The sequence below is a fragment of the Barbus barbus genome (genome assembly GCF_936440315.1).
Source record: "Barbus barbus genome assembly, chromosome: 15".
NCBI classification, from domain to species: Eukaryota; Metazoa; Chordata; class Actinopteri; order Cypriniformes; family Cyprinidae; genus Barbus; species Barbus barbus.
This window is the reverse complement of record NC_136743.1, coordinates 25,151,337-25,167,267: the sequence shown is the minus strand read 5'-3', so window position 1 is coordinate 25,167,267 and position 15,931 is coordinate 25,151,337. Positions and strand designations below refer to the sequence as shown.

At 38.0% G+C, this 15,931-nt stretch overlaps 1 protein-coding gene across 2 annotated transcripts in view; it reads right to left on the bottom strand.

The window, feature by feature from the left end:
* The window catches only part of LOC306881631 (activated CDC42 kinase 1-like), a gene marked incomplete at its 3' end in the record, with an annotated part of 45,598 nt that extends 34,244 nt beyond the window's left edge, over positions 1-11,354 (bottom strand). For both annotated transcript variants that reach the window (XM_079435803.1, XM_079435804.1), the window contains exons 1-2: positions 10,983-11,354; positions 4,661-4,838 (exon numbers count right to left, since the gene is read on the bottom strand). In XM_079435803.1, the coding sequence (XP_079291929.1) occupies positions 4,661-4,838; positions 10,983-11,045 (241 nt within the window). In that variant the 5' untranslated portion in view covers positions 11,046-11,354. The remainder of the gene's footprint in view (positions 1-4,660; positions 4,839-10,982) is intronic.
* Between the last annotated feature and the right edge of the window lie 4,577 nt (positions 11,355-15,931).

The following is a 15,931-nucleotide window of genomic DNA, read 5'->3' as shown; positions in this document are numbered from 1 at the left end:
AATACAGTCCCAACAGTGAAGCATGGTGGTGGCAGCATCATGCTGTGGGGGTGTTTTTCAGCTGTAGGGACAGGACGACTGGTTGCAATCGAGGGAAAGATGAATGCGGCCAAGTACAGGGATATCCTGGACGAAAACCTTCTCCAGAGTGCTCAGGACCTCAGACTGGGCCGAAGGTTTACCTTCAACCAAGACAATGACTCTAAGCACACAGCTAAAATAACGAAGGAGTGGCTTCACAACAACTCCGTGACTGTTCTTGAATGGTCCAGCCAGAGCCCTGACTTAAACCCAATTGAGCATCTCTGGAGAGACCTAAAAATGGCTGTCTACCAACGTTTACCATCCAACCTGACAGAACTGGAGAGGATCTGCAAGGAGGAATGGCAGAGGATCCCCAAATCCAGGAGTGAAAAACTTGTTGCATCTTTCCCAAAAAGACTCATGGCTGTATTAGATCAAAAGGGTGCTTCTACTAAATACTGAGCAAAGGGTCTGAATACTTAGGACCATGTGATATTTCAGTTTTTCTTTTTTAATAAATCTGCAAAAATGTCAACAATTCTGTGTTTTTCTGTCAATATGGGGTGCTGTGTGTACATTGAGAAAAAAAAATTAACTTAAATGATTTTAGCAAATGGCTGCAATATAACAAAGAGTGAAAAATGAATACTTTCCGTACCCACTGTATAGGAGTACATGAACATAATTTCTAAAACTGCTCTGAGTCACTTCATGAGCATTTTACCACTTCATTTGAGACAAACTATTGTCATACTGTATATATACAGAAAAACTTAAAAAGGTCTTCAAAACAACCCGTCAAAATAAAAGTCCGATTTAACTTGAAGAAACAGTGATAGAAGTATATTACTTAGCCTAATGTAATGATAGTACTATAATAAAATGATTTTTAAAACATTATATAATAGGATATAACAGGACATGTGTGCCAAAAAAGAGAGAAAAGCGAGAGTGATAGAAGGGCCATGTAATGAGCTTGAGTTGGGCAATAATCAGGCTGGCTTAAAGGAAATTGCATTAGCACAGTTAACACTTCAGGCATCGCACAAAGGCTTAATACTGAGTGTGGAATGACACACTGATTAGATTAGGCAGACAATCAAACTTGTGCTGGGTTTACCAGTGAAAAGAAAAAAATCCCTGCTTTTCAATAAATTTCATCAGTCACAGACTGCCTTCTGTTGTATTAAAAAGATGCACCTAAAAATGTTACTTTTTCAGATGCATCTTTGTCACCTTTGTCCATTATATAAATGAGAAAATATTCATTCTTGGGTTGAACCAATTTAGATCTAGTGACCTTTGGATTAAGGTCCTGACATTAGTAGACACAAACAGAAATGCTATGTCCTTCCTTGATGAAGCTTCACAAAGCTGGCTTTTGAAGAACAATTACCTGCCACTTATGTAAACAGCATCTGATTTTGTATTGAGAGCTGCAAAAGCTCTTACTGACATCGCCCAACATCCACAAACAATCATCAACAAAGCACTGACTGGAGTGGGCAATGAATTTCTTTCTACTCAAAAATTGAAGAATGCATTGCAACTAGTTCTGTGAAAAAATACATCTACAAGTCAAGAGAAACGTAATTTTAAAATATACTTCCATTTTCTAAATTAGTGTTCTCATGCCTACAAAATCTAGTCAGTATCAATACCAGTCAACTTTGACAATTCACCGTAACAATTTTGATACTACTGCAAAATCTATTTGAAATTATCTATTTAACTATTTAACCTGTTAACCTTCACCCCCATTGTGGGCCTCACAGGTGAAAATAACCTACCTAAATTAAAATGGTAACAGTTCGTGACAAAGTGTGCTACACAAACAAATTAGGTATCTTTGGAAAGAAGACACTCTAGGCTTTACTATCCATCATCCAGAGTTGGTAATGCTCAAAAAGATAAAAAGTTATAGACACTGACGTGCCTTGAAAAATATTTATTGTTTTTTTATTTCATATACAAATACATGAAATAAGTCCTGGAGCAATCCAGAAAAGTAATGGATTGAACGCCACATGTCTCATGAGTTCATATTTCAAATTTGAAGAAGATACCATGAAAAATGAGATTCCTGCAATATTGTTTCTGAAACTATTTATAGTCCCCCCACCCCCCTGTTTGAGGAAAAATAACCACCAAATGGATTGCAGAATTATACAAGCTATTTTAGTCATTATACATGTTCCTGCATAGTTTTTCAATTATAAAATAATAGACAGATTTATTTGAGCACTAAAAAATACAAAAATAATTATTTGAGTAATAAAAAAGGAAAAAAAAAATAGAAAAAAATGCTTTGTATATAGTATGCATACTGAAGTATTCTGATTGCCAGACATGAAGTGATATTGGCAGACATGGTCATATAGTCAGTAATCACACGCTGATGTGCTTCCATACAGATGATAATCATACAGATGGGCCATATAATCAATAATAGCTGATCATTGAATCACAATGATAGCCGTCATAGAGTCGGTAATAAACACGCTGATGTCCGTCCATACAGATGATAATCATGCAGATACGGCCACATTTCCCACACAATACACACACACACATATAAAAAATGTAGAAGAAAAAAAAAAACAGTTTTTTATGTAAAAAGCAGATCGCTAAGTTACGCCCCGCTCAGATGACAGCTGCGTCACAGCCTGCGTCAGAGCTTGCAGGAGGGAGCGCCAAATTCAAATAAACTATATTCCGCTTTTCTGAGACTTTTTTTTCCGTGGATGGTCTCATTCTGTTTGTAAAACTGTATGCTACAGCACCGTGTTGTTTTTTTACCACCAAGACGCTGTTTTTGAGCGTAATTTATTCCATAACGGACACGAACAATAACTCTCCCGAAGAAATGAAACGTAAACAGAGGAATATTCATCCTTATTACAGCGTTATTGTTTCGCTGGACTAAAAGTGCTCGCTGGGATGTTGTTCTGTGGACCCTTACCTCTCTAACTAAACTGGGATTTCAGCAGTGGACGTGTTTGTGGCTCGTTATTACAATGATAAAGGTACGTACTGCTTTTTTATTCTGCCTGTTTTGATGTGTACTGCTTACACAAATGTAGCAAATACATTCCTTATAAGCTTTCCATCGGAAAACAGCGATCTGTCGTCGATGCTTGAGGCTTAGACCTTCAGAATGATATATAGTTTGTCAAGATTAATGATATTCTTTCACGTTAAATTCATTCATAAACATTAAACTAGTGGGGAAAGAAACGCTTCAAACGCTTCTCTGTCGCTCTGGTGAACGTTAACAGGTTAATAATAAAAAATATATATATATATATAAAATAGGGCTGTCAAGCGATTAAAGTTTTTACAGAATAGATGTGCTATTAATTAGAACTGAAAAATAATGCTATGAGATTAATGCCAAATTAAAACCTATTAATGGTAAATGTAAAATGTCAAATTAATAAAAATTAAAAAAATAAATAAATAAAAAAAAAGAACTGATACTCTTAAATATGAAACTAAAAACGCCAGAAGGTGGTGGCCAGTCACTGTTACATGTTGTTTGAACACAAATGTGTGTTGGAAGTGTGTGGACAATGGAAAAAAAAAATCCATCCAGTGTTTTTTTATTAAATCCCTATTTTAAAATCCCCTTTCTTAAATCAGGCTGTTCTGAGATTCCTGTCAGAATGACGTAGTTCTGCACAGGCCCCTTCCACGACAGTTGATTGACAGGGCCGTTTTACCTTAGACCCGCACTGAGTGAGCTGTCATCCGTCCGCCATTGTGTCAACTCCGGTGCAGGGGAAGACGAGAATGTCTCCGATTGAGCAACTGAGGTGTTTTATTGTTGGATGTAATAATGAATATAGCAGTCGTTATTTACTCCCGACATCTGAGCTGCTGAAGACGCAGAGGATTAACGTTACTTTCGTTTTTGAAAGGAATGTGATTATACTCGATCTGTCGAAATGCGTTTATATTCGCGCGAATCATTCATGATCCAGCTTAATCTACAGAGGACGTGAGTATAAGAGTTTATGAATCTTTGCAAATCGCCTTTCCTTATATATGCTAGTTAGCAAGTTTTGCGGCTGAAGTTTACAGTCTGCTCGTCACCCCACGGAAGAGAGGGGTGGGGCGAGCATTTAAATTTAGCATTAGCATTTAAAACAAGGACTAGAATGGCTTGCTGAAAACTGACAGGCTGATTTTGACAGGTTAAAAAGGGTGTTTTTTTACACTACCATTGAGAAATTTTAACCAAAGTATGTTAAAGACTTTTCTTTAAGACCCTAAAGAATCATAGCGACTTGTGGAAAATGGGCATCCGATGACCCCTTTAAAGCTTCTAAATATATTCAGACATGATTGATTTGTTTTCTTTGTCATCTCAATGTTACTGTGGCAGAAAATATTTAGCATTACACTGACTTACTGCTTAGAGCTAATACATAATATGTTTTTATTTTGTAATACAATAAAGTTTTTTCGGTCTTCATCATTCCTATGGTTATCACTATGTCAGTTGCCAAAATTTAAATCAGGAACATTTGTTTTGAATCTCTGCATATATGTTGATTCTGTTCTTTGAGTACACTGCCTTTTGGAAAGCATTGTTTGTTAATGAACCTACAAGCAAAACCTTGGTTAGACTCACCGGGCCGGCCCATACCGATCTTCTCCAGGTCCTCATTCTTCACATAGTCAAAGTGTGAGAGACGTGTAACGTTGAGCTCATCACGGATGCGCAGGAAATACTGCTGCAGTTGCACTTCCATCAGCAGCTCCAGCAGCCACTCAGTGCCCTCTTCACACTGCATACTACTGCCCAGCTTCTGCACAGACAGAGACACAACAATGAACTCCACAGAGCTATTCCCCATAGGCATTCACTCTCCCAAAACCCCAGAAGCAAGCATGTTCATGATATTTCCAGAAAAATAAACAGTCAAAAACAAAAAGTAGTGTCAAACAAGACAGGACCAAGCGACTAAGTCCAAAATTGTGATTGAACTGAATCACGTTTGAATTAGGGCTGCCACTAACGACTATTTTTATTTCGATTAATCTATTGACTAATATATCGATTAATCTAAACGATTAATTCCCCCCCCCCCCCAAAAAAAACAACAATTTTACTTAAGAATATTTTATTAAACCAAATGAAATCCAAATTTCTATGAAATCCTTTTTAAAGCAAAAGTAAAGTGCAACATAGAGTGCAAGAAGCAAGTGTCCATCTCATAGTCCAAATCACTGAAATCAAAGTTCAGTATCATAGTGTAAGAATGACAACATATCCATGTGTTCTAGTAAAATTATAATAAAAAAAACACTTTTTAAAGGAGTATTTACCAGAAATATTATTTACCAGAATTTATTTAGGTGAAAAATTGTAATTATTTAATTAAATCATAGCGTTTGTGAATTCACAATTATGATTAATAATGATTTTTAAATGGTTTTAATATATCATGCAGCCTTGGAAAACAGTCTAATAATGTGTTTTATGGATTCTCGTCCGTGAAATGCGCCACTATTTGGCCGGTTAGTCGAAATGAAGTCGACGATTCTTAAAAATCGACTAGTTGACTAAAATCGACGAATCGCGACAGCCCTAGTTTGAATAGCATGCTAAATGTTCAGAGTGTGCGGCAACAATGAGGAGGGGGGGGGGGGGGGGGGGGGGCAATACAGTTGGCTTTCACTGTTTAACCGTGGCGCACATCTGGTGAGCACACACACACAAATGAACATGCACACCTGAAGTTCATAAAACACAGATGGCATTGGCCCTGGTCCAGGCCACATGTGCTAAGCTGCTCTCTAAAGCTATTTAATTACTCCCAAAAGAAGCATCTCCAAACCTCCAAAACTGACCAGATTACATAGGCCTTACCTTTTCACAGAATCTGCTGCATCTCTAATTCAATTTCAGACCCAATTAACAACGTCTTGACGTATCCATAAAAATCTAAATCCTCAAGTCCCAAAGTCCTTATCACGTATCAAACAATGAACATCAATGGTCCCTTTAAGCTTTAAGGAACAGATGAATGGTGTAGCAAATGGATGGAAGAACACTGACACTGATGCTTGGAAGCTCTGGGACAAATAAAGTGTGCTACTGTTTTCCATGGCCTGATTTTGTGCTGCTTCTTTTTTCTGTTGGAGCGTATTGGACATCAGCTGCTTTGAATTTTCAATCTCTCCCTCCCCCTGCACTCCTTCACACTGGTGATATTTCTCTGACACGCTTTCTTTCTCAGGAGGTCTTGTGGTAAGTCACTTCTTAACATTAAGGCAAAACCTGGGAGGGTGAAGGGTAGGAGGTGGAGAGCATATCTTGCAATCAGAGAAACTCGCTCTTTTGAATGACACTGCATGTTTGTATGCATCTGTGACTGTAACTTTTAAGCTTTGGTTCATGACACTTTCTTGATGATGTGCGCAACTATAACAGGCTGCTAAGGGTGAAAACTGCAATACAACTGCAGACATATGTTTGCACTTTTAGTTTAATGCTAAATTCCATGGGGGAAAACTGCTTCAAACTCAGTCAGTTCAATCAAATGTAATCAATAAGTCTGCACTTCCAAAAAAAAAAAAAAATTATGAGCTGTGAGGGATTACGTTTCTCTTGATGTGTTGAAATTAGGGCTGTCAATCAATTACAGACTGTACACAAATTATTTAGCCTACATGAAATGTCAAATGATCAAATGATGTACAATGATATAAAACGGTGGTCAACCATTATTTTTCTTCTTCTGGGTGTCCGATAGCCGATTTTTATTTATAGACATCCTTCAGTCTCAGGAGACCATGGATCAGGCTGGATGAGTATCACCAGTACATCATTGGTTGTGACTCAAAAGTCATATTTAGGACAAAACACATGCATAACAGGTTTAGGACTGCTGAATCCCCAAGCTTTAGATATTCTTCATATTCTGTGCGGTGTTTATTTTGCCACAGTAACAAAAATTAACTTTAATTTTTTTTAACTTAATAACCTTTTAAATTATGGGCAATTGTAACTTTTTAAGGCCAATTTGTCCTAACCTAATTAAATGCATGCATTGTGTTGAATTGTTGAATTGTTAAATCAAATTCAATCAGACACTAGACACTATACTGCCGTGCAAAGGCAAAAGGCCGTAACTTCTATTATTTTTGGGACATTGAAGACATCCTTTTTCATGTACATAAGTATCTTGTGTCAATTTCGTTGTTTTTCCGAGAAAATAATGGGTCATCTCAAACGTAACTTCAAAAAGCCCCAGAGAAACCAAGGCAGAACACCTTATAACACCAGTAACGGCTCTTTCGCTTTGTTTGGAACGCTCAAAATGAGTTGCGGTGTTCTGCATTTGTTTAGCTGCGCATCAAAATGAAGTTACGGTGCCGGCTTGGAGTTATACGGTGTTCTGCCTTGTTTTACTGTCCATTTAACTGTTCCATTTAACTTTTAGTCTGCTTGTTACAGTCAAAAAAAATATTAATACAGTCACATTACTATATGCAATAGCCAATATGAGATAGCCCATGATCAGTAGATTTTATACAGGTGTTACTATAACGATTTTGCAAATGGTGATCAGCAATCAAATATTGATAATGTGGAAGTTACTGCCTTTTGCCTTGGTGTGACTTTTTCACTTTTTGCAGATAATGCAAAGGCAGAGTACATTAACTTTTTTGTTAATGTACTCTGTTTTGAGTTTAACAAGTTTGAGCTCACAATTTTTTAATGTAGATAATTTTCATTACTAAAACATCTAATTGCCAAATTTCCAGTGTCCTACCTATAATTAATTTGGCTGGACAAGTAAAAAACTTCAAAGTCATTTTTCTCAGTTTCACACTCTAGCGAGTTAAGATCTTTTGCCTTTGTAGGGCAGTATATACACACTTTACTTTAAAATATACTTTAACTTTAAAATTAAAAATGCCAGCAGTAGGTCTGAAACTCTTCCATTAGTGAAATAGCAAAAATGGGAAGTGTTCTCTATAATATAGGCCTAAGTTACTTTATACTAACTTCTTGTTTATTTAACTTGTATAAAATCAATGACACATTTGCAATCTTAGTGATATTTGGAGGGGGGAAAAACGGCACTCTTTGTGTGATTTTCAGGGTATGTGGATTAGCAACAATTTCCACTCCACGCTCCAAGTATTCAATAATCACTCCACTCCAGCTCCGCTCCGGGTTCACCATTTCCCGCTCCCTGCTCCACTCCTCACTCACTGATATCAGAAACAGCGCTCCATCTTCGTTCCCTGAGGAATTTTACGGCTAAAGTATTTCAGTATGTTTTGAAATACCACAGAACTTCTTTTCATAACATATATTAAAATTAAATAAAATAAAAAATGAATAGTTTCAAAGTGGCTTATTGGAACACTAGTGTGTGAACAATATTCCTACCACATGCCAAACTTATTACATTGTTGTCAGCATTAAAAGGTATCATTGCTGCTTTTTGCAAATATATTTTGTGAAGGACGAAAATTATGTTTTCGCCAGTTATTTTATCTATGGATCGCTGTATTTTTTTTACAGATTTCTGCTCATTCAAAATCGGATACAGATTAAGTAGCACTGTAAGATTCAATTTTACTGAGAGAGCGATTGCGTGTGAGTAAGTGCCGTACCTTTTTAAATTATGCTTTCACCTGAAAATATTCTGGAAGGAACAAACAAATTCCTTGAGAACTATAACTTCCTGCACATGTCCATTGCCGTCATCATGACCTTCACATTCTTTCTGATTTGCGTGATCCATCTGCCAAACAGAAAAATTTGTCGGCCGATAATTAAAAAAAAAAAGAAAAAAAAATTATTGGCCAAAGCCAATATATCAGTCAATCACTACATATAATCATATATCAACATTTGCTGAAACTAGATAATTCAAAAGACATTACTGAGGAAGAAACGCACCCAATAGACCAAAAATATATATATTGTGTTCTGTCAGAGCTGCTTTTTAAATAGTTGGTCTCTGTTGCAGAATTGTAAAAGTGGGATATTCATGAACGTAAAACAAAGGGTTACAAAGTCAACAGGTTTCTTGAATAAGTGTCGGAAAAGAGAGAGAGTGCAAGCAGCCTTTGTGGCCAAAGTGCTTCCTCTGTTGACACATGAAAAGTCATGGGTCATAAGGGTCAGGGCCTTTTTAACTTTTAATTTAACCATCAATATATTTCAGAGCATAGTAACACACTGACTTTCTATCTCTCCATTTTGTTAACTTCAAGTATGAGAATAGTAATAGTAGGGCTCTATGATTTTCATGATGCAGAAATGGCTAAATCTGTCATAAAAACATAGCTTGCTGCACATTTGGTATTGAATGTATTCAAGCATTTCTTTCAAATGCTTGAAATACATCTTAAATATGTATTTAAATATAAAATCTGCATCAAAGTGAATGAGCTGTGGAGGTGATATAATTGAGCACAATTGAATTCAATCACAAAATACAGAATCTAGAAAAATTAAAACAGACAACAATTTGGGGAAAAACCTGATTTGGTATGGCCTTATTATTTCAATAGCATTACATTGTTAAAGTTTTAGAATTTTGAAAAAATAAAACTCATTCTATACAGCCCAATAATAGTGATGCATGCATTAGCAAATGCCACTGAAAAATTGCTTTTATATTGGAGTTTATATTGACAAAATAGTAATTTACATCTACAAAGAGCTGTATCCCTCCCCCACAATGAACTTCCCAGTAACCTTTCACACTTAAACTGGGAACAGATCCAACATCATGTCCAAATATGTCTCAATAGTACCGGTCTACCCTGCTGGCTTGCAAACTTAGGAGCAAAAGTTTAGATACAGTATACCTTTGAACATACAGGAAACATCTTTCCTATGCATAAGAGCAAGGGGAATGTGTGAAAGAGAGAGAGAAATCCAGGCCTCTTCAGAGACTGATGATAGAGGAGGAAAAACACTTGTTCTGTGGGTGAAGTGAGTAAATATGTCAGTCAAATCTACAGACTAAAATCAGTTACAACTTTCTGTTTTTGATATGAAGGCTAACACTCTGACAAATCCAACTGCTAATTTAAGCAAGCAATCTGTCCTCACAACCACTGTGGCAAAGCATCCATGAAATGTCTGGCTAAATTGTGATCTTGATATGTGAGGAGTCTGATCCACCTGATCCTGGTCATGCATAGTGTGCATTCATCTTTTACAATACAGCATGTTTCACTAGAATTTCCAAAAGTGACTCCAAACAAATCAAGACCCCTCTATAATATATTTTAATACTGCATGACGGTATTATCATTTGGAAAATGTGGTAGCACTGCTAAGAAGTATTACCAAAATGCAGGTATATTGAGCAATACTAGTGGCAACGAGTGAAGCTTGTGTAATTTGAAGTACTGCATATGGCATTACAGGACTGTAGACTTTAAGCCCAAGGAAACTATTGCCATGGCCCTTGGACAGAGTCCATGAGTTACAACTAAGAGTGGTTACACCCTTCATGCAAATTTAAGAAAGAACATTACAAATGAATTGCCATAATAAGGCACAATAAATCAGCTACAAAGATTGGCAACATTATGGTGATGCAATTAAAGTCAACAAGAATGGATTAATGGATGCAACGTAATGCTATATAAATGGCAAACAAATGCAAAAACCACCTGACTTCTGACAGTGTGTGAGAAATACATTGTTAGACATGATACTCATGTTGTGCACTGTGAAGGTTTCATGTATTGCTAGTGTCAGGCTCTAGTATGGTCTGATGATATCCATGAACACAGCTAAGCTCTGACACGTGTGTAAAAGCATGGTGCGGTTTCACACCAACACAGATGCTGACATGAACCAGCACACACACGTACGCTCAAGCATGAATCAATTCTGAAATTCCCAGCTCTATACCTCATACTGAAACCTAGCATGCGCTGCACAAGAGAATGAAAAACAGACTTACTCTGTAAACATGAAAATGAGCAAGAAACGGAAATGATTTTTTGAGCTTGTCAAACCGACGCATATTGAGTTCTAAGAGAAAATCCACAAAAAGACAAGTTCAGCCTAATCGTCCGAGACTCTTTTGCTGGAGAACAGGGTTAGAGATGGAGAGACGGCTCCAAAACTTTGAAGGTCTCCTCAGTTGGAAAGTCTCCACAACTTGTAAAGCCGATGTACTACATTCCATCGCGGGGCAATCCAAATTAAGCTCCTTTAACCGAAGCTCAGCGCTAGCATGGAGAACTTGTGTGTAGGGGACTGTGCGGGGCAAGGCAAGAAAACACTAGAGAGAGAGGTCTGCCAAAGGGAAATGTTCACTTGGCAGCCTAGTTAAAACATCCCAAAACAAAGTTCACACTGCGTGGTCTGAAGCAAATCACAAGAACTGTGAGGTGATGTCCTCCTTGTTGTATGTCTGAAAAGGATTTTGCAGAGTATGTTAGAGTCATTTTCCTCAGTTGTCCATTACTCTATCCATCCGTTCAGTCCACTGGCCAGCTATTAATAGAACAGTTTCTTCTATTCCCAAATCCCTCGCTCAGATGATAGCCACAGTGGAAGTGATAAGAGAACCACAAGAGCTGCAATGCCCAGACAAAGTTGTCCCTTGGTGCTTCTGTGATCAGCTGAGCTAGAAAAGGCACTGTTTTTTTTTTTTGGTCAGTGCGTGCATGTTTGTGTCAGAGGGGACGTGTTATTCTGGAGCAGGAGGAGCATCTAGCACTCTCTCTCCCCTTACTGCGTGACTGTGTAATTCCTGCAACTCACAAACAGACGCTGGGGAAGTGCCCCTTTTCTTTCTTTCCCTCCCTCCATCTCTCCCTCTCTCTCTCTCTCTCCTCCCTCCGTCAGCCTGTGCCCGGGACAGAGACTCTATGGTATTCGGATGGAGGAACATTTGATCATGAGCCAAAAGGTCAGATTTAACTGCAGGATGGAGAGCTCATTTCCTGTGTTCCTCCCATATGTTGGGCTCTTAACAAATCCCCCTCCTGAACAGCACCATATCCCCTCCTATCTCTGGCTCTCACCACATCTTTCTTTTATATTCACACTCTCTCTCCCACTCAACTCTAAACTCCCACATGACCTATCTTTACTTCTTTATTTGGTTTGTGGCATTCTCCTTCCTCAATCCCTCTAAAAATGTTATCACAACCTCTTGTAAACAGACTAAACCAGACGTGCAGCATTTTGAGCGATAAACAAAATGTACAATGTTGGTTGAGCCATGTTTTTTTTCCCCCCAGAGCAAGAGGGAAGATGAGGTGAGCAGGGACAGAGGCAGTAAAGCAGGGCCCTGCGTGTCATGAACAGTCTGCCTCCAATTACTGCCCTGACACAAAGAATTTCCAGCGGCCGCTTCAGACCGAGCAGCTAATGCAGCAGGAATGTTCCTGAGACTTATCGAAAAAGGAGCTTTATTTAAGAGAATGAAAAAAAAATCTAGTAATGCTAGCACAGCTGTGAATAAGAGGAAAATGTGGGTCCCTGTGACCGAGCTGAACACTTGGCTGAACACTTAAACCAGCTGTGCACTGTAGGTGTCGTAAGAGTCTGGTTAATTCATTTTACGAGCCCTTTCCGTAGCACAGTCACCTTCGGCTTGCTCACGGGGGGTATCAAGGCAATATTTTATGTAAAGCTGATATAAAAAAAGCATGGACAGTGAACAGTACTATACAAACTGACACGACCTGAGTTTATCATATACTGTACAGCACACGCATAAAAAAGGACTGGATTTCAACAGTTTTCTTTTATGAAATATTTTAAACATAAGGTCAAAAGTGCTTGCTTGAGACAAGAGGGTCTCAAGCATCAAGCAGTAACTTTTCAGCTTCCATTTACTGTATTTGTACTGTGCACTGTCTATATGCACTGATCAATGTATATATATATATATATATATATATATATATATATATATATATATATATATATATACATACATATACATATACATACACATACATATATATACACATACATATATACAGTCAGGTCCATAAATATTGGGACATCGACACAATTCTAACATTTATGGCTCTATACACCACCACAATGGATTTCAAATGAAACGAACAAGATGTGCTTTAACTGTAGACTGTCAGCTTTAATTTGAGGGTATTTACATCCAAATCAGGTGAACGGTGTAGGAATTACAACAGTTTGCATATGTGCCTCCCACTTGTTAAGGGACCAAAAGTAATGGGACAATTGACTTATCAGCTGTTCCATGGCCAGGTGTGTGTTATTCCCTCAGTATCCCAATTACAATGAGCAGATAAAAGGTCCAGAGTTCATTTCAAGTGTGCTATTTGCATTTGGAATCTGTTGCTGTCAACTGTCAAGATGAGATCCAAAGAGCTGTCACTATCAGTGAAGCAAGCCATCATTAGGCTGAAAAAACAAAACAAACCCATCAGAGAGATAGCAAAAACATTAGGCGTGGCCAAAACAACTGTTTGGAACATTCATAAAAAGAAGGAACGCACCGGTGAGCTCAGCAACACCAAAAGACCCAGAAGACCACGGAAAACAACTGTGGTGGATGACTGAAGAATTCTTTCCCTGGTGATGAAAACACCCTTCACAACAGTTGGCCAGATCAAGAACACTCTCCAGGAGGTAGGTGTATGCGTGTCAAAGTCAACAATCAAGAGAAGACTTCACCAGAGTGAATACAGAGGGTTCACCACAAGATGTAAACCATTGGTGAGCCTCAAAAACAGGAAGGCCAGATTAGAGTTTGCCAAACGACATCTAAAAAAGCCTTCACAGTTCTGGAACAACATCCTATGGACAGATGAGACCAAGATCAACTTGTACCAGAGTGATGGGAAGAGAAGAGTATGGAGAAGGAAAGGAACTGCTCATGATCCTAAGCATACCACCTCATCAGTGAAGCATGGTGGTGGTAGTGTCATGGCGTGGGCATGTATGGCTGCCAGTGGAACTGGTTCTCTTGTATTTATTGATGATGTGACTGCTGACAAAAGCAGCAGGATGAATTCTGAAGTGTTTCGGGCAATATTATCTGCTCATATTCAGCCAGATGCTTCAGAACTCACTGGACGGCGTTTTACAGTGCAGATGGACAATGACCCAAAGCATACTGCAAAAGCAACCAAAGAGTTTTTGAAGGGAAAGAAGTCAATCACCTGACCTGAATCCGATTGAGCATGCATTTCACTTGCTGAAGACAAAACTGAAGGGAAAATGCCCCAAGAACAAGCAGGAACTGAAGACGGTTGCAGTAGAGGCCTGGCAGAGCATCACCAGGGATGAAACCCAGCGTCTGGTGATGTCTATGCGTTCCAGACTTCAGGCTGTAATTGACTGCAAAGGATTTGCAACCAAGTGTATGTAAATACCCTCAAATTAAAGCTGACAGTCTGCAGTTAAAGCACATCTTGTTCGTTTCATTTGAAATCCATTGTGGTGGTGTATAGAGCCAAAAATGTTAGAATTGTGTCGATGTCCCAATATTTATGGACCTGACTGTATATATGAATAAAAGCATAATTAAATATTTTCAGACTTGGATTAAACCACTTCATTTACCGTATATGGATTACTTTCACAATTTGTTTTTAAATAAAATTTTGAAAGCTTGAAACGAATTAATGGATAAAAATTATGACAATATAAAAATTATCTTCATTTGTGTTCAGAATATAAACAATGCCTAATGGGTTTGCAACAACATGAGGGTGAGTTAATTATGTCATGATTAATTATTTAACCTGTAAGAAAGTTAAGTTGTTGTCATCAAAGAACAATTCTTTCTATGTGCATTTGTGTAGGTGACCTGTAGTTACCACTAACAGCTTTGCACATTCAGACCGGATGAGCCAAGCTCACACTACACCTCCAAATGTAGCACTGCACAGAGAAGACAAATCCACCCTCACTCTCATGTCTGCCTGCAGGATTCAACGATGGTCCATGTCAAAAGCACAAGTAGTCAAACCTGATTAATGGAATTCAAGACAGCCCCATTAAACCCATAAGACATTGCAACTATATTGCTAGCTCTTTTTAAATATATGTATTTACAGGTGGGGATTTTTTTTTGCGCGTGCTGGTCAGGTACTCTAACAAACCACCAGAGGGAAGCAGTCACACAAAAGTGCTTGTACCCAGTGGCATTTGAACTACACCCAGTATCTGACCTAGAAGATACTTTACATTTACTCAAATCAAAAAATATTTTTCCACATGACAAATATAACAACAACTTCAGGACAAGGAAGTGTAAAACCCTGCAGATGAAAGAGCCAAAATAAAGTCTTCCCTCAAACTCAGAAAGTGATTCACTACACCTTTACTAGAGGACAACAGCAGTAACAGTAGCTGTCTCTACTGTTAAAGCTCATCTGGAAATGTCATAAACACAAAAGACATGCTTGAACACGGCTTAAAAGACAACACATGCTTCTGTTTAATAACAAATCACATGGTCCTATACAATTCAGCTTTGTAAGTGATACTGAATATGCCGTTCAATTCTACAGCTCTCAGCTTTTAAGATGTGAAAGACATTCGTGAAACACATTTCACGAACTCATAACTTCTCTACAGTATTTCAAAGAGAAACAATATTCTGAGGGAAATAATGTAGAGCACTACATGATTTTATCCACTAGGATTTGTTCGGTCTGAGCATATATAGTGTCTATAGTGGCATGGCAAAAGAAATGAGTTAGTTTTCAGAATTTATGTATTTTAAGTATTTTGGCATTGCATAATTTTGTTCATTTACACGGCCAGTGCTTCCCTGTGTTTTCACCTTCCTGGACAGTAAAGACACATTGACATCTAATGTACTCATCAATGCTCTTTCATTTTTGTGTTATCCTCCCATGAACAACTGCACTGCATATATACTACTACTGTATATGG